Consider the following 26,213-nt stretch of genomic DNA (forward strand, 5'->3'; position numbering starts at 1 on the left):
TCTGCCATTGCTCTGCCCAATTTACCAGCTGATCTATGCCAGACTGGCCTGAGATCACCAACAACATCACCAATTTTTATGTCACCTGAAAACTTACTAATTATACCTTCTATGTTTAAATCCAAGTTGTTAATTTAAATAACAAACAGCAAGTGTCCCAGCACTGAACCTAGTGGTACGCCGCTGGTCACAGTCTTCCAACTACGAAAGCAACCCACCACCATTATTCTTTGCCTCCTTCTCGCAAGCTAATTTTGGATCATGTTTGCCAACTTCCTTTGGATTCCATTGGTTCTGGGCTACCCTTCCACATGGGACCTTGTCAAAGATCTTAGTGAAGTCCATGTAAACCAAATCAACTACACAGTCCTCATCAATATATTTTGTCACATTTTCAAAGTACCTGATCTCGATCTAACATATCCATGATGATTATCCCTGATCGACACCTGTCTTTCTGAGTATTGATTAATCTTGTCACTCCACATTTTTTCCAATAATTTCCCTACCAATGATGACAGACTATCTCATCTGAAGTAACCTGGTCTATCCCTGTTACCCTTCTGAAAAAAGGAACAATATTAGCTATTCTGTAGTCATCTGGTACATCACCAACATCCCATAAACTTTTCTTAATTACAATCTCAATATGTCCTATCATCTCCAAACATTGATGCACATGAACACTCCTGCACAACAAATGCCAACACCTTCTCAATCCTGTGTACAGCTGGATGAACACAGCAGGTCAAGCAGCATCAGAGGAGCAGGAAAGCTGATGTTTCAGGTTGAGACCCTTCTTCAGTTTTTTTTCTGAAGAAGGGTCTCGACCCGAAATGTCAGCTTTCCTGCTCCTCTGATGCTGCTTGGCCTGCTGTGTTCATCCAGCTTTACACCTTGTTATCTCAGATTCTCCAGCATTGGCAGTTCCTACTACCTTCTCAATCCCTTTGTCACTGTACACTCTTTCGACATCTGTGGTTTAATTTACATTGCCTCTTTCTAAACCTTCCAGGAAAATATACCACGTCATGATTTCCTGGATTAAATTCTATGTTTCACTTTGAATACTCATTTTGGCTCTTGTAGTCAATTGGCTAATATCCTCACTGCTTGTCATTTCTCCGATTTTGACGTAATCCAGAAATGTTGAAATTTTACTGAGTATTCTTATACTCAAGAAATTTATATATATCCAAACATGCAATGGTTCAAATCCTGAGATAACACAAATGAAGCAGTTTGTTTTCTGAAGAAAATTCCTGACCCAAAATGTCAACTTTCCTGCTCCTCTGATGCTGCCTGGTCTGCTGTGTTTCTCCAGCTCCACATTGTGTTACTTCTGACTCCAGCATCTGCAGTTCTTGCTATTTCTGAATAGTTCAAATCCTATTGTTTTGGGAACATCATTGTCTACAATCCTCCAGCCTAGAAGAAAAGTAACTATTCACTATAACCCATGTTTCCTTGAGGAAAACTTTGTTTTCAGGGTGAGACTGACCATTCTATTCTATGAGCTTCATGCTTATTAACCAGCCTTTTACATGGTACTTTGTCAGCGTTATTATTGAATCTATATTTATCGCATCCACTTTATCACTCTTAACTGTCATTTCAATCAAAATATTTATTACATTTGTCAAACATGATCTGTCTTAAACAAATCCCTGTGACTTGACTTAATTAAGTCAAGGCCCTGTGAGACCTTATAGTTTATTTTCCCCGTTTATTGTTTCCATAACCTTACCCTTCATTAATATTGAACTGACTGGTCTGTGGGACTGTCATTATATCCTCTCTTGAACAAGATTAGATTCCCTACAGTGTGGAAACAGGCCCTTCAGCCCAACAAGTCCACACTGCCCCTTGAAGCATCCCACCCAGACCCATCCCCCTATAAACGACACACCCCTGAACATTATGGGCAATTTAGCACGGCCAATCCACCTAGCCTGCATGTCTTTGGACTGTGGGAGGAAACTGGAGCACCCGGAAGAAACCCACACAGACACGGGGAGATTGTGCAAACTCCACACAGACAGTCGCCCGAGGCCGGAATCGAATCTGGGTCCCTGGCGCTGTGAGGCTGCAGTGCTAATCACTGACCCACCGTGCCCCCCAAAGAGTAGCCACTCTCCTATTCTCTGGCACCACCCACATATCTAGAGTAAATTGGTAATTATAATAAACCAATATTTTGTCAGCATCTTCTTCCTTAGTAAATACTAATGAAAAGTATTCATTTAGGTAATCTAGCTTTGTTGAGCACCTCCAGGTATATGTCTTATTATGTCTTTCTGTATTTTGTCACTGCTTTCCTTTGTATTACATTTATAATATGTTTCATCCAGGGCCAAAGGGCCTGTTCTGCGCTTGTATTGTTTTATCCTTTGGGGATCTGGATTTTAATGAGGAGGTAAATGGGCTTTTAATTTTAGTTCTCTGAAGGTAACCCACTTTTTTAAAGTCATAAAGCAATTTTTGTACATTGGCTTCAAAAATAATTTCCAAGAAAACATATGATTTAAGCTAACTGATTAGATAAACTATTTGGGGAGTAAATTAATGAAAGTTTACAAAGTTTAAATTTAATGACATCCATAAAGACAGATCAGGGCTACAGTCAGATTTCAGTTAGGAAAATCTGTGCAGAAGTTTAGTTTGCTGTACTGCAGACTTCCAGAGTGGGAAAGGACCCTTAAAACTGTTTTAGCAGTTTAAGTAGACAGGAGTCTTCTTAAAATTCAGTAAGGAGAAGTCAGTAAAATAGCCTGTATCTTGGGGACAGATATTAACAGAAAGAATCACATCTGGTGAATGGGTAGAACGTCAACAAAAAGAAATGAATGCAACCTTGTGAGTTAAGAAAGAAATGCAGAATTAAAATTGGCATGATCAATCAGTAAGGTTGAGTATCTGTAAAAGATATTGTGGGACAAAGTTTAACTTTACCTTCTTGCTGTTTACTTTTAAGGTCTTTCTAAATTGTTACATTTGCGTGGGTATTTTTGTCTTTTGTTTCCTTTTGTGCAATAAACTCTTTATTTTATTAAAAATAACTTCTTATTTTGTGTAAATATGCTCAGTGAATCACAACTATGGTGACCAAACCTCAAAGTAATAAACTCTGAGATCAGAATTATCTTGTCTTAACATGAGCTGGGATCATTACACAGCGATGACTATTAGAGATAACAAAGTGTGGAACTGGATGAACACAGCAGGCCAAGCAGCATCTTTGGAGCACAAATGACTATCGACTATTGTTGGAATATAAATTCACTGAACTAAAGGGGGAAGCTGTTAATGTTTTAAAGATGAGAGTGTGTGAAGCTACAAGACTTAAAAACGGGAGTATTGTGGGGAAGTGTATTGTATAGACTGGAACTTCAAATAGCTTTTACTATTGATAAGAAATTTATGGTTGTAGAATACGTGAAAATTTTAAATCTTTGACTAAGTTTACACTGAGAAAGTTGGCAGATGAACTGAAGATCAAAACAAAAGCAGGAACTCATAGGGACAAAATGCTGGAAATGATCATTCTGCATTTAGATTTAAAAGGGGGGAATCTGAAATTGATGTCTTACTATTAGGAACAGCAAAAGCTTAGCTAGAAATGAAAAGGATATCTTCAACTGGAAAAAAAATACAATAAAAGAGCAATGGAAAGCAAAGGAGGGGGAGAAAGGAAAAGAGAACTGGAATTAAGAAAACTTGAATTAGAACCTGATTCCCAGGGATGGGTTCATTACTGCTTGATTGGCATGTAGTTCTTCTCCAGCTGGTAAGTGAGACCCATGATGATTGAACAAGATTCCAAAGCATTTTTCTTATCTTTGTATTTACAGAACTTCTGCTTTTTAAAATAAAATGAAGCAACACGGAAATAAAGAAAGGGGAACAATGAAATGCACTTTTTCTCCCATGAGTTAGCAAGACATTATAATATGTGGTTATTGACATGATTCTTAATCATCAGTAGAATAAATTCAGAATTTGTCTCTTCTTCTGGGCCGAATTTCGACTGCGTTCTTCAGACAGAAATACAGCAGTAGGGTACCGTGCTCTTTCAGCTGCACCCAAACATGGAAAAATGTGTTGAAATAAGACATGTTGTTATAATGCTGGAGGGGTTGTTGTTGAGCCTGCATTTCAATGGCAGGGTGCTCTGAGAGGAGGGTAATAGTGATGGGGATAGTCAGGGTCTGGCTGGCAAGCTCCAACAATTAAACTAAGGTTGGGGCTATAGTTTCAGTGGGGGCAGCCACGATTGCCACACTTCCATGTGTTTTGTGGGAGTGGCACAAAAGACAGCCCCGGCCTCTACAATACATTGGGACGCAGCAAAATTCAGCTGACTGTCTCCCAATTTTTTGAAGGCTAAATGCAGAAAAGTCATCAAAATCTTCAAGGTGCCTAGGCTCTGTATTTTTGCTGTGAGCATGATTAATGATGCATGTTTTGAAGTGGTCATCTATTCAAAGCCTGAAAAGAAGATTTGGAAAAGGTAAAGTTAATAACATGAGTTAACAGTACCTAGATAAATAGTTAACAGAAATTACCTCTAAGAGGTATCAGCAATTATCTGTCAATTAGCTGAGATTGGTTACTTGAATAAGACCATAGGTTAATAAGATATAGGAGTAGAAGTAAATCATTCAACCAAATCAAATCTGCTCCACCATTCAATGAAATCATGATTGACCTGATAATGCTCAACTCTACTTTCCTGACTTTTCCTCCACAAGCGTTGATTTCCTTAAAGACTAAAAATATGTTTATCTCAGCCTTGAACATACTTAACAAATCAACATTGACTGCCCTCTGTGGTATCAAATTTCAAAGATTCTGAAGTTAAGCAATATTAATGTAGCAGAAAGCTGATTTGGCAATTGTAACTTGGTGTGAGTCATTAACTCTAAGTATATAGTGAGTGTTGCATAGTGACCTCGTAGCACCTTTGTTTAACATACATAAAATTCAGTGTCTTGGCGTAAATCAGAATTTGACACAGAGGGAAAATATTTTGCCTCCAGTAGCCGGTAAGTTTTTTTAATCTCTTGTGTCTGATTTAAGACGTTGTAACACTATTAATTTACTCTGGTAAATTATTAACTGGTTAAATAAATAAGGTTTGGCAGATATGATGGTGTGCTATGACAGCAACACACGGAAGATTCCAGAAAATGTTCCTGTGCCAGGAAACCAACAACAGATTTCAGGTATACCTTGAGTGCTGGTAAAAGATCAGGAACAGAAGAGTGTGATTGCATTTTAGGCAGGCATGGCAATTTATCAGGTTGTGATGAAGGATTTTCAATCTTTGTGACTAATAGGCATGAGCTATTTACTTCCAGTGTTAATAAGTGCAATGTACTTCAAGGAACGAAGTCTGCCATCCTCATCTGGTATGGCCTATATGTGACTTCAGATCCACAGCAATGTGGTTGACTCTCACTTTCCCTCCGAAATAGCCTAACAAGCCATTCAATTGTACTAATCACTACAAAGTCTCAAAGAAATGAAACCAGATGGATCACCTGGCACCAACCTAGCCACTGGAAAAGACAATGGCAGAAACAGACCTGTTGACCCTACAGAGTCCTCCTTTCTAGCATCTGGTAGCTAGTGCCAAAAACTAGGAGATCTGTCTCACAGACTAGTCAAGTTACAGCCTGAGATAGTCACACTCACGGAATCATACCTTACAGACAATGTGTCAGACATAAGCATCCCTGGATATGTCATGTCCCACTGGCAAGACAAACCCAGCAGGGGTGTCAGTATAGTGGTATACAGTCAGGAGGAAGTTGCTGTGAGAGTCCTCAATATTGACTTTGAACTGCATGAAGTCTTGTGGCTTCGGGTTAAATATGGGCAAAGAAGTCCTCTGTCAATTACCACGAGAAGTCCTCCCTCAGCTGATGAATCGGTACTCCTCCATCTTGAACAGCATGCAGAGGATCACTGAGGATGTCAAGGGCACAAAATGTACTCAGTGTCTACCACCAAGGCCGACTTGGCAGTTGTACTACTGATTGAGCTGTTTGGACCTTAAAGGACATAGCTGTTGGACTCAGTCTGAGGCAGGTGGTGAGGCAATCAACAAGAGGAAAAAACGTACTTGACCTCATCCTTATTAATCTGCCAGCTGCAGATGCATTTTGTCCATGACAGTATCAGTAAGAAAAGCTACCACACAGACTTTATGGAGACAAAGTCTTACCTTCTTGTTGAGAATAATCTCTATCGTGTCGTGTGGCATTTATCGCCATGCTAAATGCGACAAACTTCAAATCAATCTAGCATCTCAGGACTGGGCATTCATGAGATGCTTTTGGGTTATCAACAGCAGGAAAGTTGTATTCCAGCACAATCTGTAACCTCATGGCCCAGAATATTGCCCATTCAATCATTACCATTAAGCCAGGGGATCAACCCTGGTTCAATGGAGAGTGCAGGAGGGCATGCAGGAACAGTACCAGGTATATCTGAAGATGAGGTGTCAACCTGATGAAGCAACCAAACAGGACTACTTGCTCACCAAACAGCATAAGCAGCAAGTGATAGAGATAAGCTATATCCCACAACCAACAGATCAGATCTAAACTCTGCAGTCCTGCCACATCCAGTTGTGATTGGTAGTGAACAATTAAACAACACACTGGAGGAGGAGATTCCACAGATATCCCTATCCACAATGATGGAAGAGACCAGGACATTAGTGCAAAAGATAAGGCTGAAGCTTTTGCAACAATCTTCAGCCAGAAGTGCTAAGTAGATGGTCCATCTCAGCCTCATTCAGTGGTCCCCAGCATTACAGATAGCAGTCTTCAGCCAATTTGATTCACTCCACATGATGTCAAGAGATGGACACTGGATACCGCAAAGACTTTGGGCCCTGACAACATTCCGGCAATAGTACTGAAGACTTGTGCTCCATAACTTGCTGACACCCATGCCCCCCCAACACCACTGCCCTACTCCCCTGCCCCAGCCAAGCTCTTCCAGTACAGTTACAATACTGGCATCTACCTGGCAATGTGGAAAACTTCCCACATATGTCCAGTACATAAAAAGCAGGACTAAACCGACCAAGATCTGGACAATATCAGGGCTTGGGCTGACAAATGGCATGTAACATTCGTACCACACACTTACCAGACTATGACCATCACCAATAAGAGACAATCTGAATACCATCCCTTGATATTCAATGGTGTTTCTAACACTGAATTCCCTATTTTCAAAATCTTGCATGATCATTGACCAGAAATTCAGCTGGATTCACCACATAAACACTGTGGCTAAAAGAGCAAGTCAGGGGCTAGGAATACACCGTTGAGTAACTCACCTCCAGTCTCCCCAAAGGCTGTCTACCATCTACAAGGCATAAGTCAGGAGTGTGATGCAATACTCCCCACTTTTTTGGATTATGTCAGCCCCAACAATACTCACAAAGCTTGACACTATCCTGCACAAAGCAGCCCACTTCTTTGGCATTAAATCTACAATCATCCATTCCATCCAAAACCCATGATAGCACTGTGTACTATCTATAAGAGGCATTGCAGAAACTTACAAGATACTCGGTAGCTCCTTCCAAATCCACGATCACTTCCATCTAGAAGGACAAGGGCAGCAGATACATAGGAACACCATCATCTTCAAGTTCACCTCCAAGCCACTCACCATCCTGACACGGAAACATATTCCTTCATTATAGTTCCTTCACTGTCGCTCAGTCAAAATCCTGGAATTCCCTCCTGAGTGGCATTGTGGATTAACCCACTGCAGGCGGACTATAGCAGTTCAAGAAAGCAGTGCACAATCACCCTCTCAAGGGCAACTAGGAATGGGAAATGAATGCTGGCCAGCTAGTGACTCCTGCAACCCACAAATGAAAAAATAAAAATAAGTCTGTCAGGTGAATGGACATAGACTATTAGGTAAGATGCTACCAAGTGAAAATGATTGTGATGGTGTTGGGGTCAGCTTTAGTCAGACGAGTAGACACTCTTCAGCTGAGACCAGGAGTTTTATTGGTTGTGGTACCTGCCTATTCCTTGATTAAATATGTCCCCTTCACAGCTGGAGGTGAAGTTGGAGTGAGTCTAGTTCCAATGAGCCAAAGAGGAACCCATCACATGGGTAGAACTAAGAGAGATGTTCTTCTGAGAGAATCTGAGCAATTAAGCTCCAACTTCAAATCCAAGGCTTCTACTCAGTGGTTAGCACTGCTGCCTCACAGCACCAGAGACCTGGGTTAGATTCCACCCTTGGGTTACTGTGTGGAGTTTGGACATTCTCCCTGTGTCTGCATGGGTTTCCTCCGGGTGCCCAGGTTTTCTCTCACAGTCCAAAGATGTGCAAGCGAGACGGATCGGGGTACTAAATTACCCATTGTGTCCAAGGACACACAGGCTATGTGGATTAGCCATGGGAAGTGCACATTACAGGGCTAGAGTGGATCTGATGCTCTTTAGATGATTGGCATGGACACAATGGGCCAAATAACCTGCTTCCACATTATAGGGATATTATGAGCTTCAAGGATAATAATTTCTGGCTTGTTACCTTTGCCATGTGCCAAATGTGCACAAGGTCAGGCAGATAAAAAAAATTAAATGCATGTCTCAAAGAATCATGTGGAAACAAAACATTTTGGTTCATAGGCACTGATGCTCATAGTGGTGAGGAAAGGGGCTTCCTATTTGAGTGGGGGTCCATGTAATCTGAGCTGAGATTAAAGTACTGGAAAATTGTATAACAAGCTAATTTAATTAAAAGAGGTGGTTGGGTCAGCTGAATAGAAACTTAAGGCAAAACTCAAAGCAATAGAGCAGTGCAATGATGTAAGTAAAGACAAGCAGAGTTGGACAGGAATCAGCAGTGAGTTCCTACTAATAGTGAATCATCAAATAAAATTCATGTAAAGAACAGTAGTTAAAAAATGTAAGCACATTTAACTGAATGCACGTGCCTTCACAATTTTAATAAATTTAACTTGAGGCACAAATTGAGTTGAATGGTTTAAATCTAATCATTGTTATAGGGACGTGGTTGCAAGGTGACCAAGATTGGAAAATAAGTATTCCAGGGTACACGGTATTTCAAAATGATTGACTGAATAAGAAAGGAAGAAGACCCTTAATTTTCTTAAGCAGTTCAGTGAGATTGAGATTGACTTCCATCCACTCCACGGTCATGGGTCCTGAGGTGATTAACACAGACTAATGCTGGATTTTCACACCCTGCTGCAGATAGAGAAGGTTGTTCTTGAAGAGGTGAGTGAATTGGATGCTTAGGTTTTCATACTCCTTTGTGTTTGGCCTCCATCTGGGTCTGCAAAAGGAGTTTGAGATGGCAGGGATTTTCGCAAATGCTGCTTTTTCACTTAGGCTTGAAATTCCCATTAGCTCCAGGGCATCTCTGCGTGAGTTCGTGATGATACTATATTCAGGTCAGCCATCTTCAGCTGTTTTATCAATTACGTGCCTTCCACCATAACGTCAAAAATGGGGATGTTTGCTGATGATTGCATAATGTTCAGCATAATTCACAGCTTCTCAGATACTGAAGCAATCCACATCCAAATGCAGCAAGACCTGAGCAATATCCAGGCTTGGGCTGAAGAATGGCAAGTGACATTCATGCTATACAGAGCCACACAATGCCATCTCCATTTAGAGAGAATCAAACTATCACCCTTTGACATGTAGTAACATTCCCATCACTGTATCCACTGCTATTAACATCCTGGGTGTTAACATTGACCAGAAACTGAACTAGACTAGTCATAAAAATAAATTTAAAAAGGCAGCTTTGGGTCTGACAGAAATGAGGAGGGAACTGTGGGTCTATTAGTCATTTTGCAGATATTTCTACAGATAGTTCATAAAAATGGAATTGGTTTGAAATGATTAAAAATGTTGTGATTCTTCCACTTTGTAAATAATTTCTTTTTTTCGAATTCTTACACAGCAGAGACCTAAAATATCCTGCAAAGTTTTGACTTGGTTGTAAGAGCAATATTTTATGAAAAAAGCATGGGTAATTCATACATGTTGATGCCCACTGAAATAATACTACAGGTAAATTTCTCTGATTTCCCACTGCAACCAACTGCTGTTTAATTCTTGAGCCACACTGCATGACATGAATGATAATAATGCACTTATATAGACATACCACATAATGTGTGCAGTCACCTGATTTCTGAGTTTGTCAAGAATTATCATCTGATTTTTACTTGTTCTGGCTATTCACCATTTTCTTGTATAACTAGATGGTGGTGATGATAAATCCTGACCATAAAGGACATGGAATCTTCATGGAGCTCTATGACATTGAGTGAAAAGGAATATGAATGGCCATACGAGACAGATGAAGTATAATATGGATACATGTGATGTTATCCATTTTGGTAGCAAAAACAGAAAGGCAGCTTATTGGTAATAGACTGGAAAAGCAGGAGGTGCAATGAGATCTGGGTGTCTTTGTACACCACTCACTGAAAGTATGCAGGCAGATGCAACAGGCTGTGAAGAAGGCAAATAGTGTTTTGACATTCGTAGCAAGAGGATGTCTTGCTGCAATTCTACAGGTGAAACGTCACCTAGAGTATTGTGATAACACAGTCCAGAGCTGGAGGGACACAGCAGGGCAAGCAGCATCAGAGGAACAGGAAAGCTGATCTTTTGGGTTGGGATCCTTTTTTCAGAAATGTGGACAGGGAAGGGAACTCGGAAATAAATAGAGAAAGAAGAAATGGGGCTGGGGAAGGTAGGTGGGATGGTGACAGGGCAGGGAGGGAGTGGTGCGGGGGAGGAGCAGCTAGGTGGGAGAGAAAATGGACAGGCTGTGTCAAGTCAAGGAGATGGGGATGAGAGGGCGGGTTGGACCTGGGATGAGGCCAAGGGGTGGGCAGATTTTAAAACTAATGAAATCCGTGTTTAGGCTATTGGGCTGTAGGCTCCCGAGGTGGAATATGAGGTGCTCCTCCTCCAGTTTGCAGGTGGCATCATTCTGACACTGGAGGAGGCCCGACCTAGAGTATTGTGTGCAGCTTTAGCATCCTTATCTGAGGATGCATGTTCTGGCTATGGTGTAGTGCAATAAAGGTGTACAGATTGATACCTGGGATGACAGGACTGATTTATGAAGAGAGACTGGATCACTTAGGACTATATTCACTGCAGTGGTGCAGAATGAAGGGGAATCTCACAGAAACCTATAAAATTTTAGTAGAACGAGACAAGGCATATACAGGGAGGATGTTCCCATGACTGGGGAGTCTAGAACCATAGATCACAGTTTAAGGATATGGGACAGGCTTTTTTAGGACTGAGATAATATAAAGCTTTTTTTAACTCAGAGAGTGGTAAGCACGTGGAAAATGGTTGAGGCCACAATATTGAATATAGCTGTGCACTAAAGAAACAGGCCTTTGGCCCACCATGTCTATGCTGAGCAACAAACACTAGACTATATTAATCCCCTTTACCTGCACTTGGCCCATAATTTACACAGTCATAGAATGAACTATAGAATGCTTTCAAGAAGAAGATGTAGTACTTAGGGCTAAAGTGATCAAAGAGATGGAGAGAAGTGACAACAGAGTATTGAGTTGGATGATCAGCCATGATCATGTTTACTAGCAGAGCATGCTCAAGGGTCTGAATGGTCTACTCCTGCTTTTCATAGAATCCCTACAGTGCGAAAACAGGCTATTCAGCCCAACAAATCCACTAAATCTCCAAAGAGCACCCCTCCCAGACTCATCCCTCTGCAATCCTGCATTTCTCATGGTTAATTCACCTAATCTATACATCCCTGGACACCAGGCAATTTAGCATGGCCAATCCACCTAACCTGTGCATGTTTTGACAGAGGGGGAAACCAGAGCACCTGGAGGAAACACAGTCACAGCGAGAATATGCAAACTCCACACAATCACCTGAGGTTAGACTTAGACCCAGATCCCTGGTGCTTTGAGACAGCAGTCTAACCACTGAGCCACCGTGCTGCCCCTGCTTTTTCTGTGTTTTTATGCTTCATCACAAACCTCGTTCAAATTGTCTTGTTAGGATGTGAATTCCCATTCCCTGGATTACTAACCCACTAGCACAAACCACTACACCATCATCTGCCATAAATCTTTGACCTCACATGCTAATCCTGTTTGAGGTGACTTACTTTGTTTTACCTTTGGAACTCATGGAATATTGTACTAGCCTAGAATTATTTTTGAGTTTTTAATCGTCCTTTGAATAGTTCACATCTGCTTATTTTGAAAGTTGCTTCTCCCTTTATCTGATTATTGTAATCATTTACTCAGTCCAAAAGCAATAACATATGGCTAAAAGCTAAGGACATTGGAATAATTAACTGTCCTCTGAAGCTTGAGAATGACAGAATAAATCATCAATGTCTCTTTTTTTCATGACTGTTGCATTGACTGTGCTGCATCCATTTTTCTCCCTCGTTGATTGGTAGCAGTGTATTTTTTTTACATTCACAGGATATGGGCATCACTGGCTGTTACGGCTATCATTGCCCAGGGTGCAGGTCAGAGTCAAACACAGAGTTGTGGATTTAGAGTCTCATGTAGATCAGACTAGATATGGATGGCAGATTTCCTCCCTTAAAGGACATGTTAGTGAACAAGATGAGTTTTCACACCAATTGATGACAGAGGTCATAGGTTTAGGATAAGGGGTAGCAGATTTAAAAGCAATGAGGAAAAATTACTTCTGTCAGCAGGTCATCACTCTATTGAATTCTCTACCCCAGAGGACAGTGAATGCAAGGACATTGAGTAAATTTAAGGAGAAAACAAACAGATTTTTAATAGTAATCATTGAAGGGATATAGAAAGCAAGCTGAAAAGTGGAGTTGAGATTGAGATAGAATTAACCTTGATTGCATTGAATGACGGAGAAACGCGAGGGTCTGAATTGCTTACTCCTGCTTCTGGTTCTTTTGCTTCTGATCACTGTTACTCACTCTCATCTTTGGAATTATTCCTTGACTTTAAATTTCACTGGCTGCTGTCATCAGATCTGTCCGTAAAACATCAATCTTGGGTCCTGAATTAATAGTTTAATGACATTGCCATGATGCCACTTTTATGGAATTTGGAAGCATAGACAAAACAAACATTTGCAGTTGGAGTTTGGTTGTAAATATTTCATAATTACCAGTTGAAAACAGTAACTGCCCTTTTCAGGTGAGGTAAAGTTAGTATTAATCATAATTTGGCCAAGGTATGCAAATATATTTCAAGACACATTTTCAAGTCATTTTAGAAATTAGAAAATTAAAGATAAGATGTAAGTTTCTCATTAAAATGATGCAAGTGACAATGAGAAATATGCATAAATCCATTTAATTTCTAAACATTTGTAAGTTGTATTAATTTTGCAATTGAGATACTTGAGCAGGTTTCTTTACTATAAGAACCAAAGGAGCTGCGGATGCTGTAAATCAAGAACAAAAACAAAGTTGCTGGAAAAGCTCAGCAGGTCTGGTAGCATCTGAGAAGGAAAAAACAGAGTTAATGTTTCAGGTCCAGTGACCCTTCCTCAGAACTGTTCTGAGGAAGGGTCACTGGACCCTAAACATTAACTCCGTTTTCTCCTTCACAGATGCTGCCAAACCTGCTGAGCTTTTCCAGTAACTCTGTTTTTGGTCCTGATTTACAGCATCTGCAGTTCTTTTGGTTTTTCTTTACTATGAGAGTTTACTTTAGTTTGATAATGTGAAAGGCCTAACTGTAAAGAATATTTCCTTTACTTGTCTGTTCTAACTGCTAATCTAATCATTATTGTGTATAAAGATAACTAGAGCAGGAGATGAAGTAACAATCTCCAGTACTTGCACTATTCTACATCGATTAGTGATCATACATTTATCATTAGTGATCATTCATTCAAATAATGCTTGTAAATATTTTGTTTAATTTCAGTTTCTTCAATCGTGGAAATGTTAATCAAAATTAAAATGGTCGTTCTCAAGAATTTGGCTCAATGTTTTGCAATCCTCTTTAGACTATTTGCATCAGAGCGGAGGTCTGGTCTGAAGAATATCATCTGTCTAATTTCACTTTGCCTTCTAATAGGGCTGGGGGTCAGTGGTATCCTCTATATATCGTTGCGAGCATTATACTGTGGCCTTTCAGTGAGGCTGACAGTGTGTGGAATCTTTGCTACCATCATTCCTGGAGCTTTGTTTCTCTCAAAGCACATCAGATGCTTTATTCTGATTGTCCTCATCTCATGTGGAACGCAACAAGGACGAAACGCTCTGATCACAGCTGGTACTGGTGTGGTGCTCTTCAAATGTGCCCAAAATAGCTTTCATAACTTAAAAGGGTTGATAGAAAGCTTAGAATGCAATCTGGAAAACCTGCTACCATCTATTGAGAATCTTCTGGCGAAGTACATTAATATTCTACAGTGGATTCACCGACAGATCCAAAACTTACCACAAAATGTAATTGTCAAGTTTCCAGTTCATTTTGAGATAAAACACAGTATAAGAGATGGTGAGTTTAGACAAAACCTTAATGAGACTAAAGTTAACTTGGAGGGCCTAGCCAACCACATGATTTCAACATTAGACATGTTTTCCCAAGTTTGTAAAGGAGCAGTGATCATTCTAGGCCTCTTGCTGGCCCTAATATTCACTGCGTTGTATATCAAGAGGTATTTGTCCAACATAAAGTTTGAAAATATTTACATCACAAATCAATTCCTGCAGTTTAATGAGCAACAGAAAGAACAGGGGAAGCCTCACTTGCTCCAACTAACCCAAAAAGAGAGGAAATCTTTCATTAAGATCCCAGCATTCTCTTTCTCAGAAAGAGAAAGGAAAGCCTTGGCAAGTTTCTGTGTTCCCATCCTCATCAAAGTGTGCTTTTGGACAACAGTCATCATGCTGGATTACGGGCTATTCTTGCTTATTTCTTTAATAAAACATCACCTGGATCATCTGCCTCCAATCAACATTACCATGGATTTTCAATTTGTTGTAAGTAGACATAATTTCTTTAACATAAAAATGTTTTCTTTTGGTTAACTTTTGCAACTAAAATGGCCCAGAAGCACTTTATAACTTTACACTTATGAATGTAATGACTTGGTATATGATTCTTTGATGGAAGAGTTACAAGTGGGAAATGGTAGATTGACTCATTGGGATTTCCTGTTTGTGCACACTTCGAGTCAGCAATTTTCCATCACTTAAAGTGAGGGGAAAGGAGATCAGAAAATCCCAGTGTCCATCTGTGAGAGCAGTCTTTGGCAATCAATTCCTTTTCACTGGCCATAGGTTCTTTGAGTCGTTGCATGGCTAATGAGTCTGATCCTAGATCTGCATTTCCAACCATACATTTGGCTGGTGTTTCCAGGAGGCGGAATTGGTTCCTGACCTTGAGATTACATTTTTTCAATTCCTTTACTGTACATGCTCTTGCTGACGGGTGTCCTCCCAGTCAGTTTCTTCTGAGGAAGGGTTTCGCAGATGTTCTACTTTACAGTTCTTGAGAGAGTCTTTGAAGGGCTTTCTTGGTCTTCCCCTTGAATGAGTGCCTTCCTTGAGCTGGTGAAGAAGATTTCTTTGGCATCTGTTGCCAGTCCTGTGGATTTGGTTTCAGATGATCATGTCTGTTACTATCAGATGCTGATGTTAGAATGCTTGTTCTCCCAAGTGATGTGAAGAATCCAAATGAAACAGCATTGATGGTATTTTTCCATGGCCTTGACGTGGTTTCTATATGCAGTCCAAGTTTCTGAACAATATAGAAGAGTCAGAAGCATAATTGCCTTATATATGAGGATTTTTGTACCAGTATGATGTTTCAGTCATTGAAGGTTCTCAACTTTACATGTCCAAAGGCAGCAGCCGTGGATTGAATGTGATGATGGATCTCCACATCAATGTCAGCCTTGGTTAAGAACTGACTTCCAGGGAGGGGAAATGTTCCACTTTTGGGAGGACTTCTCTGTTGATCTTAATACATTAATGACACTATTCTCCTTCCCAAATATATTCACACCTCCAAACAGAGCCAGAAAAGGATTCCTTGGAGATGAAGACTCTGGTCTGAGGGCATTCTAGTGATGCCAATGAAAAACATGGAATTAGCAAACCTGGAAGCTACAACAGGAGCCATGTGAACACAAGAACACTTACTGAGGAATTTGCCAGTGATGCTGTAATATAATTCTGGCATGAGGATGTATGAGGTACCTTCAGTATGTACCAGCAGAGATATTCTGAAGGGTAGAGTGTTCTGACTTGCATAGGTAAAGTTACCATTGTCCTAGTAAATCATAGAGCTGCTCTCTCACCAGAAAGAATGTCTGCTGGTTGTTTAACCTGTAAATCACCACACCTCACGTGTGGGGAAGAGGTTAAAAGGGAGAGTCCTGTGTCATAATCTGAGCCAGTGCAGGAATTGAACCCATGCTGCTAATCAGCTATATAACTAACTGAGCTAACCAACCCTTGCATCAAAAAGCCCAACGGATTCTGACCACTGTGATTTTAGAGCAAGGGGTTGAGGAAGACAAGTAGCAGGAGGAGGAGCTTAATGGCACCAGTGTGTTGCTGCCAGAGATGCATGCCATGGAAAATACAGATCTGAATAGGTTGACCTAAGACTAGAAAGCCACATGGCATACAAATGGAGAATCCACTCAATTAGCATCTTTATTGCTCAGTGGTCTGTTGCTATCTTCTCTCTCATGGCCCATCTGCACCCCCTGCTGTCCAGCAAATTGAGAGCATTTTGCTGCCCCTCCATGAGGCTCTGAATGGCCACAAGTAAGGCTCTCCTGCATCTTAGTAAGACTGAGATTGAGTTTGTAAGATCATTGTGGAGGATCAGAATGTAGTCAATCACTTACCCTGCAGGCAGTTACTATTTCCATGGCAGAGGCCTGAGGCAACCTCCACTCAGTAAATGGATGATTTACACACCACTACCACTGCCTCAGAGGGAATTCATCACACTGGAAATTAAAGTTAATTTTAATGACTCAGAGCTTCCAGCAGTCTCAAGAAATGCCAACAGCTAGTCACCCCTCTCTCCTGTCAGTCAAGAACACCCATGTCTCTGAACACAACACTGCCAACACACCACCCATACCCATATCATTGGATCAGAAAAATTCTCACTTCAGAACTATGGCCCAATAAAGCATCAGTGCCTCAAACGGATATTAGCAGAAACTCAAGAGGCGAGATCCAAGTAGACAATAGACAATAGGTGCAGGAGTAGGCCATTCAGCCCTTTGAGCTAGCACCACTATTCATTATGATCACGGCTGATCATCCATGTAGCATCAACTCCGTCAACGAAATTTTAAAAATGCAGTGGACCATCCAGAAAAGACCACAGAAAGTTCCATATAGGGTTCTTCAGGAGGATGCAGAGGAGAAAGATAAGGAATAGAAGTGAACCTTCAAATAGAACATAGAATATAGATCATAAAATATAGAACAGTACAGTAGGGGAACGGACCCTTCAGCCCATGATCTTGTGCCGAACATGATGCCAAATGAAACTAATCCCTTCTACCTGTCTTCGTCCATATCCCTCCATTCCCTTAAATGCCCATATTGTACCTGCCTCAACATCACTCCTGGCAGTGTATTCCAGATTCCTACCACTTGCTGTGTAAAAAAAAACTTGCCCCTCAAGTATCCTTTGAACTTACCCCCACTCACCTTAATTTTATACTCTCAAGTATTCGAAATTTCAACTCTGGGAAAAAGATTCTGACCGTCAACTTTCTATCTATGCCACTCATAATTTTATAGACTTCTATCAAGTCTCCCCTCAACCTCTGCTGCTCAAGAGAAACGCCACTACATTTTCTAGGCTCTCCTTATAGGTCATACTCTCTAATCAAGCCAGCATCCTGGTAAATCTCTTTTGCACCCTCTCCAAAGCATCCATATCTTTCCTACAATGTGGCGACCTGAATTGGAAGTAACACCCTAAGTGTGGCCTAACCACAACCTTTTAAAGCTGCAACATGATATTCTGACTCTTGCACTCACTTACCCAACCAATAAAGGCAAACATGCCATATACCCTCTTTACCACCCAATTTACTTGCATGACCACTTTCAGGGAGCAATGGACTTGAACTCCAAGACCCTTTTGAACATCAATGCTATTCATAGTTCTGCCATTCACTGTATACTTTTCCTTAACATTTGATCTCCCAAAGTGCAGCACTTCAAACTTACCTAGATTAAACGCCATCTTCCATTGCTTCACCCAAATCTGCAACTGATCTATAACCTGCTGTATCATTTGGCAACCTTCTGTACTATCCACAACTCCAACAATCTTTGTATCATCTGCAAACTTAATAACCCATCCATCTACATTCTTATTTAAGTCATTCATACATATCACAAACAGCAGAAGACCCAGTACCCCTGCAGAACACCGCTTGTCACAGACTTCTAGTCTGAAGAACACCCTTCCACCACTATGTACAAGCCAATTCTGAATCATGTGGCCAAGTCACCGTGGATCCCATGCATCTTAATCTTCTGCCTGAGCCTACTATGAGGGATCTTGTCAAAAACCTTACTAAAATCCTTGTAAACAACATCCACTACTCTACCCCTCATTGATCACTTTTGTCAATTCCTCAAAAAATTCAATCAAGCTAATAAGACATGATTCTCCCTGCACAAAGCCATACTAATTAGGCCATGATTCCCCAAATGTGCGTAAATCCTATCCCTAAGAATTCTCTCCAATAGCTTCCCAACAACCAATGTGAAACTCATCAGTCTATAGTTTCCTGGATTATCCTTATTTCCCTTCAAGAAGATGAACAACATTAGTTACTTGCCAGTCCTCTGGGATCTTTCCAGTGGCTAACAAGAATACAAAGATCTTGGTCAAGGCCCCAGCAATCTCCTCTCTTGTCTCTCTCAACAACCTGGGTAGATACCATCGGACTGTGCGGACTTATCCACTTTAATGGTCTTCAAGTGATCCAACACCACTGCTTTCTTAATCTCAAAACTTCCTAGCATATTAGCATGCTCCACAAAAATCTCACTACCCTCCATATCCTTCTTCTGTGTGAACACTGATGTAAGTACCCATTTAGGATCTCATCTATATCCTCTGCCTCCAAGCACAAGTTACATTCCGTAAGGAAACATTGAGCCTCCCTTGCCCTTTCACTGGGATATTTTTGGAGACCCCTCCCCAATGACCTTAAACAGAGGAGAGTTACCTTGGATTTGTGACAGTGGTAACCTCCATCACGCCCACTGATGGGCTGAATACCATCACAAACCACACTTTTCAATGATAACTACAGAATCACATACATGTACGCAAAGTTACATTCCAAAATTGCATAGACACACAGTGTGCACATACAGGTGGACAAGCAAACAGAGGCAGGCATGCAGACACACAAATACAGACATATTTATACTGTCCCACACCTGCACATACATACATATGTCCATTTTTTACACTGCAGATCAAAACTTCTTAGTTAATAAGCTATTTACTAAATCACTTGCTTGCAGCCAAAGACCCTTCATACAATTATATTGGTACATATATTGACCTGAAATTGCAGAGGTCATTCCCACGACATCTAAAGCCCTTTGTTCTTGCTCATTTGGTAAACAACTTTGTTTAGCCCATTGAACAAGTTTCTGCAGCATTTACATGTCAGTTAGTTTATGGATATTATTGTAGTGACATCACCGAAACAATGGACAATCTGAAAACCCGTGTAAAAATTCCTTATTGGTGCATTCATTTGAATGTTCATATTGAACTGAGAATCTGATTGTTTACTTATTCATCTTTATATCCCCACAGGAAGAAATCACTTTTGTCAAAACTCCGTTGAAGAAGCACAAATCCAGAGAAACATTCTCATATGTAACTCATTTGTCCAAAGCTGACTGCATCCCCCAACCAACTTTGATGATAAGCAAGATATGGACCCCACTTATTGCAATAATTGCTGCCTTACTGTTACTCACTTTATTTTCTGCAAAATTTACAATATTGAAAGTATTGGTTTTGTCATCATTTTATTCTGAGACAGAAAAAAGGCGAATAGAGTTTCTACATGAAAAAATACTACGGAAACGAACCTGGGTCAAATTAATGGGAACAGAGGAAATTCAAAACTTCACAGATGATAAAGTAAGGAATTTGTTGTAATATGTTTTAATACAAACTTTTTACAAGGTTGATTGAAAGCAACATTGTTACTGTAATCTTGAATAAAATTCCATAGCAGTTATTTAAAGAGCTTATCACAGTATTCTAGCTTCTGACCTGCTGTTGTAGCCATTGTGTTTATCTGGCAAGTCTAGTTTAATTTCTGGTCAATGTTAACGCCAAAGATGTTGATAATCATATTGAATCCTAGTTACATCTCTTCTGCCTTTCTTTTATTGATTCCTTCGTCACCACTTTGTTGTCAGACCTTGCCAAAATCCAGGTCTATGGGAACTGTTATACACTGAGAGAGCTACCCTGCTGTCGCTAGGCTTTTTTTTCCTATTCATTCATGTTACTCATTACAAAAATCTGCAACACAAGCATATTTGTGCATGAAACATAGAATTCCAGTACACAAGATGCAGCAAATATTCAGGAAGGCTAATTGGACTACTGGTCCTTATTTCTAAGATTTGGAGTGCAAGAGTAGGGAAGTCTTACTGCAATTGTACAAGGTGCTGGTGAGATCACATCTAGAGTACTCTGAGCAGTTTTGGTCCCCTAATTTAAGGTATGATATAATATTCATTGGAGGCAGTTCAGAGACGGTTCACTAGCCTGATCCTGGTATGGTGGTACTGTCTTATGATCAAGGCTAAACAAATAGCCCTACTCACTGGCATTAGAAGAATGAGAAGTGATTTCATTGACGCATTATAAGATACATAAGGGGCTTGACAGCATAAATGCTGACAGAAAGTTTCTCGTCATGGATGAGTGTAGGATCAAAGGCCATAGCCTCAGAATAAAGAAGTGCCAGTTTAAGACAGAGATGAGAAGAATGTCTTCTCTCAGAAGGTTTTGTGTCTGTAGAAGTCCTTGCCACAGAGCGCTATGGGGAGGGGCGGTGAAGGGGAAGGATGGAGGGCACAGTCTTGTATATATTTGAGGCTAAGATAGATAAGTTCTTGATCAGTAGGGGAATTGAATGTTGCAGGGAAAATGCAGGAAAATAAGCGTGAGGAATGTCAGATCAGCCGTGATTCTATTGAATGGAGGAACATGCTCTCAAAGGTTGAACAACCTACTCCTTTTCCTATTTCTTATGGTTTCATGGAATATGGGTGTCACTAGCTGGGCCAGCATTTATAGTCAATCTCTAATTGCCCAGCAGGCAGTAAAGAATCATTCCTGTGGGTCTGGAGTCACTCGTAGGCTGTACCAGGTAAGGACAGCAAATTTTCTTCCCTAAAAGGACATTAGTGAACCAGATGGGCTTTTCCAACAATCATTAACAGCTTCATGGTCATCATTAGACTCTTAACTCTGGATTTGTATTGAATTCAAGGATTTGCATCTGTTAAATAATAGTAGTTGGGGAAAATTGAAGTCGCTATCTTCAACACCCCCAATGGAAACATCATTCCTTTACCATTGTTTTCGACTTCGTTTGCAGCTACAATCCCTGATTCATTTCTGCCTCTGCCCTTTAAGTGGTGAAATCCTCAGATATATTGTTGACATCTCAGGCAAAACTAGAGATCTCTCTGCTTCTATTCCTATGTGCACTCATTTTAGCATGCATATTGTCACTTTCTCACTCCCCACAGTCCAGCAGCAGACCATGATATCCTCAGAAGTCAGTGCCAGAACTTAGAAAGATTCAAATACTGAGAATTATTTATATTCACAATACAACAAATTGTCAAGGATAAATTTAATTTTCCCCAATAGTTTAACTATCCTGTACAGGACTGATTGCTGAACGAGTATGGAGTATCCAATGGTGGAAAGTGATAAATAGTCAATATGTAAGCATTTGGAGATACATATACAGAATTAGAAATGGATAATCAGAATCATGACATTAACAGATTAATTTTAATGATCTTGCAGCTACATGAAAACCAAATGACTGAGGCATCTACCTGAGTCAGACAACACTCACCCCTCTCTTCCCTCACCTAGAAAGTCCTTGGCATTGACCAAAATAGTCCTTCAGTACTCCCCTGAGTACAGACTCCACATGTGATGTTCAGGCTGGTACAACCAATCTTGCTAATGCTACAAACAGTAGAAGCTCAGATGAGCAAGAACTTATAACGTAAGGAGATCTCCAGCTTCTCAACTGATTCTCGTTGACACCAAAACTATCTGCTCCACTATCCATCTCTATCACTGTCTCCCCCCTCTCTATTTATTTCAGAGCCCTCTTCCCCTTCCCAATTCCTGAAGAAGGGCCCAGACTGAAAACATCAGCTTTCCTGCTCCTCTGATGCTGCCCGACCTGTTGTGTTCATCCAGCTCTATACCTTGTTATCTCACACTCCAGCATTGGCTCTTCCTACTATCTCTGAGTGATCGTTTATTAGTGGCTCTGAAACCAAGGTATGATGTGGATTTCCCTAGAAGGTTGGAACATAGCCTTGAAGTGGCAGTTCCTGGCCCTTCTGCCATTCCAAAGGTGCAGTAGGAGAATGCCTAAAAAGAATGGAGATTTTATAGATAATTTGGATTTTTGAAGAAAAGAAAATGTGGAATAGAAGCAAATATTTTGTGTTTCACTTTTCTGCTGTGTGACTCCTACAGGTCTCATTTTGGTTTCCAATCCTCAGAATGAAGCAAAGAAAGGGTGACTTACTGCAGAAAACAGAATTTCAACACCAGAGCTCTCATAAGTTATGTGTCGAGCTTTGAATAAAGGTGAATTGGAAATTAGGCAATTGTACTGGGCTTAGCACTTTGTGTGATTATGTGACAGACCATTATAACTAGCGACATGCATTCTCTACAATAAACAATGTAAATATAAGTGTTCACATTTTGCAACACAAAACTGCTTTCTATAACTTGGGCTTATTTGAATTTGATTCCAAAACTGTGTTTTGCTATGGACATTCAGTGAGTGGGAAAGTTAGAGTGAAACTTTTTGATGTAACATCAATGATATATTTCAATGACAGCAGGTATGAATGACTGATATGAATTTTAAAATGGTTGACTGTGGGTAGCCCAGATTTTACTGCTCCCAAGCTGCTCCCAAAATTGCAAGCCTATTTCTATGTTTAATTCTAGATTTCTCACACTTACCACATTTCAGTAGTGTAAGATTTTTATTTTGATTCATTTTTGGTTCTTTTATAGTCAAAAACACAAAAAAGACACTTTCAATTGTGTTAATGGAATTTTTGATAAGGCTTTCCCATATTACTTGTGGATTTCTTACAGTTATTAAATTTCAGTGGCATAATATTATTATTTTGATTCATTTTTGGTTCTTTTATTAGCCAAAAACAAAAATCCCCAAAAGAAACGTGCATGATGTTTTGCAAACGTTGTGTGTTCATGGACCTTTTGAAGTTACCTACATGTGAACAGCTTTTTTTTCTCTAAAATTATACGCTTAGAAGGAGGTATTTTTTCAACATCATTAAAGTTTTTTTTTATGGAGCTTTTGGAGAGACTTACACAGTGGCGGATCTGGAGTAAGACTTTTTTTATATCAGAAGATTGCAAGCTGTCTGCTGGACAACTTGAGGAAGAATTATTTTTTAATTTGTTTGTCAGCTAATTGGTTGATTCTATTTAAGATTTATATATTTGAACAGATACTCACTTTTGAGTAACGTTGAGAAAAATAGCCTCTCAGAGGAAAATTGAAGTCAGACCTTGGGCACTAAGAATAAATATTATGTTAGTTGGGGTTTGTCAAAATTTAGAAGAATAGTTATTATATGTGTGGGAATATAAGAAAACAGTGCGATTGAGCTAATATTGTATGACAATTAAATTTATTTCCGTTGCTAATAGGCTTAAACAGAGTGTTGCACTGCTTATCTAGTTGAGTTAATATTGTATAAGTTAAATTTGTTTCTGCTGTTAATAGGGTTATAGTTTACAGATGAAATGTCACGTTGTAATTGGTTTATTGTATTGCAAGGACTTGAAAAAGAAATGTAATTAAATAAAGCTATCAGTGTCTGAATGTTTAAAAATGTAAGGCAAAATTAGAATCAATGCAGTTATACACTTATATCAGCAACCAGAATGTAATTGCCACTTTTTCTTATTAAAAATCCTTGAATTTTTACGTATTGATGACCGGTTATTCTAAGAAGTAATAAGAGTGTATCCATCAACTTGGCGTAGTCAGCAGGATTTACAAAGACTGCAGAGACCCCGAGAACCTTCTGTACGCCCATCAATGCCCCGAGGTAAGGACTCCTCTTTTAATAAAAACGCATTTGTGTAAAGAATTTTTGGTGACAGTCCAAAGCGATTCTATTAAAAGAGCCTTAACACCAATAAGAAGCTCGAGCCCATAGTAAAAGCTAAACATCTAGGCAGTCATAAAGGACCCACGGCCCTATATGAATAGGCCCAACGGCTCTAATACCAGGAGCATAAAAACATTGTTCAAGATATCTAAATCTGAGATGCCCATGACCCTGCCCAATGTATCTGAGGACACACCTTCAAAATTTAAAAGAATACATTGAACAATGATTTGACCGCTCTACAACACTAACAGAAATCCACCAAAAGTGTGGAACCTCCATGGAACAAAGGTCCTTCAATAACATTTAACATGTTTGTGATAAAGCTACCCAACTAAAATGGAAAGAACAGATTCGCTGGTCTTTATGTGTAATGCAACAAGACAGAAAGCTACAGGAAATTATTGAGAAATATAATCATGGCTGTGAAATTAATAATCTGAAAGAGCAATTAAAGTGGTCTGCGCTGAACTAAAAACTACTAAATTGGAACTCCAAAAGAAAAGGGAAGCAAACTGCAGCTCTAGCTTACCTAATGTTCCATCAACTCCTCCTCATCCGAGTGCCCACCCTGCTCCTCAGTACTCAGAAAGCAAACCTAAGATCCGAGCCCTAAGTTAAATTGAGGACACAACTCTGATGACAGTGATTTAATGATGGCAACAACCAACAGGCCTTTAATTTAAGGCCGGTACAGACTAGAAGCCAGAAAGAAGAAATATGAATATACACACGGACAGAACACAAACATGTCAAGCCTAAGCTGGTCAAGAGGTGGTCCAAAGAACTGTTCCATCCTAAAAATGGAGGCATGAAAATGTGGTGTGAAGTGGAAAACCTTAAATATATATACAGTCTCCATCCTTTGGAAGGGGTACAAGTACTGCCCACCATTGTGGGAGGTAACACCATCAGGAAATGTGCTGGGTATGTAAGAGGAGAATTGGGTGAAAATGAGCAAGACCTTGATGATGATGGAAAGCTATTAGAAATTGGTTGAAGGATTATGGCACCTCCTAAAACTGAACGGAGTTCAGCTTGCCAGCAAAGGGGTAATGAGGAATTGAGAGATTACATGGAGTGTTTCGTGGCAGTCTGGATTGAACACTTCAGATTGCTCAGCAATATTGACATTCTGGATAAATTAGATCATAGTAAACTCACACCCCTTAAATCTGCATTCATTGCAGGGCTAAAACCAGAATTGGCGACGTTACGATCTCAGATTGGGAGAACAGTGGAAATACATATGGCAAAATAGTTGAGGCTACAAATCATCTTGAGTGAAATATGGAGTCCAAATTCAGAACTGCAGACTGTGGTAACTACACCGGGGATCTCAACACATAGACATCCAGGCAAATATAATAATTGTGGCCTAGAAGGACATTGGGCAAAAGCATGTGTATAGGGACAGGATGTCCATAGTAAAAATGAGGTGTTGGAGACCAGGGACCGGGGAGTTGGAAGTTTTTGGAAGACGTGGAGGACATGGGCAGTGTCACGGATGTAGGTAGGGAGTTCCTGAACTAAGGGGGAGAGAATGGAGTCGAGATCGGTAGAGATAAGTTCGGTGGGGCGGAAGCAGGTGGAGACAATGGGTAAACCAGAGAAGTCAGGTTTGTGGATTTTAGGAAGGAGATAGAAGCAGGTGGTACAGGGAACAATGAGGTTGGAGGCTGTGAGTAGGAGATCAC

At 40.1% G+C, this 26,213-nt stretch overlaps 1 protein-coding gene across 1 annotated transcript; it reads left to right on the forward strand.

Moving 5' to 3' along the window:
* Window positions 1-4,938: 4,938 nt before the first annotated feature.
* On the forward strand, window positions 4,939-24,253 carry LOC125452024 (dendritic cell-specific transmembrane protein). The gene is made up of 4 exons (XM_048529909.1): window positions 4,939-5,045; window positions 13,973-15,036; window positions 19,886-20,218; window positions 22,829-24,253. Exons 2-4 carry the CDS (start codon window positions 13,990-13,992, stop codon window positions 22,934-22,936), a joined length of 1,488 nt encoding a protein of 495 aa, XP_048385866.1. The 5' UTR covers window positions 4,939-5,045; window positions 13,973-13,989; the 3' UTR covers window positions 22,937-24,253.
* The last annotated feature ends 1,960 nt before the right edge of the window (window positions 24,254-26,213 follow it).

The sequence above is a fragment of the Stegostoma tigrinum genome, chromosome 5 (genome assembly GCF_030684315.1).
Source record: "Stegostoma tigrinum isolate sSteTig4 chromosome 5, sSteTig4.hap1, whole genome shotgun sequence".
NCBI classification, from domain to species: Eukaryota; Metazoa; Chordata; class Chondrichthyes; order Orectolobiformes; family Stegostomatidae; genus Stegostoma; species Stegostoma tigrinum.

Bases quoted from the DNA above. Each gene is read 5' to 3' on its own strand.
- LOC125452024 (XM_048529909.1), top strand. From the start codon at position 13,990: ATGTTAATCAAAATTAAAATGGTCGTTCTCAAGAATTTGGCTCAATGT. The intron at 15,037-19,885 runs GTAAGTAGACAT...ATATCCCCACAG, and splicing joins CCATGGATTTTCAATTTGTT to GAAGAAATCACTTTTGTCAA. The intron at 20,219-22,828 runs GTAAGGAATTTG...TGACTCCTACAG, and splicing joins AAAACTTCACAGATGATAAA to GTCTCATTTTGGTTTCCAAT.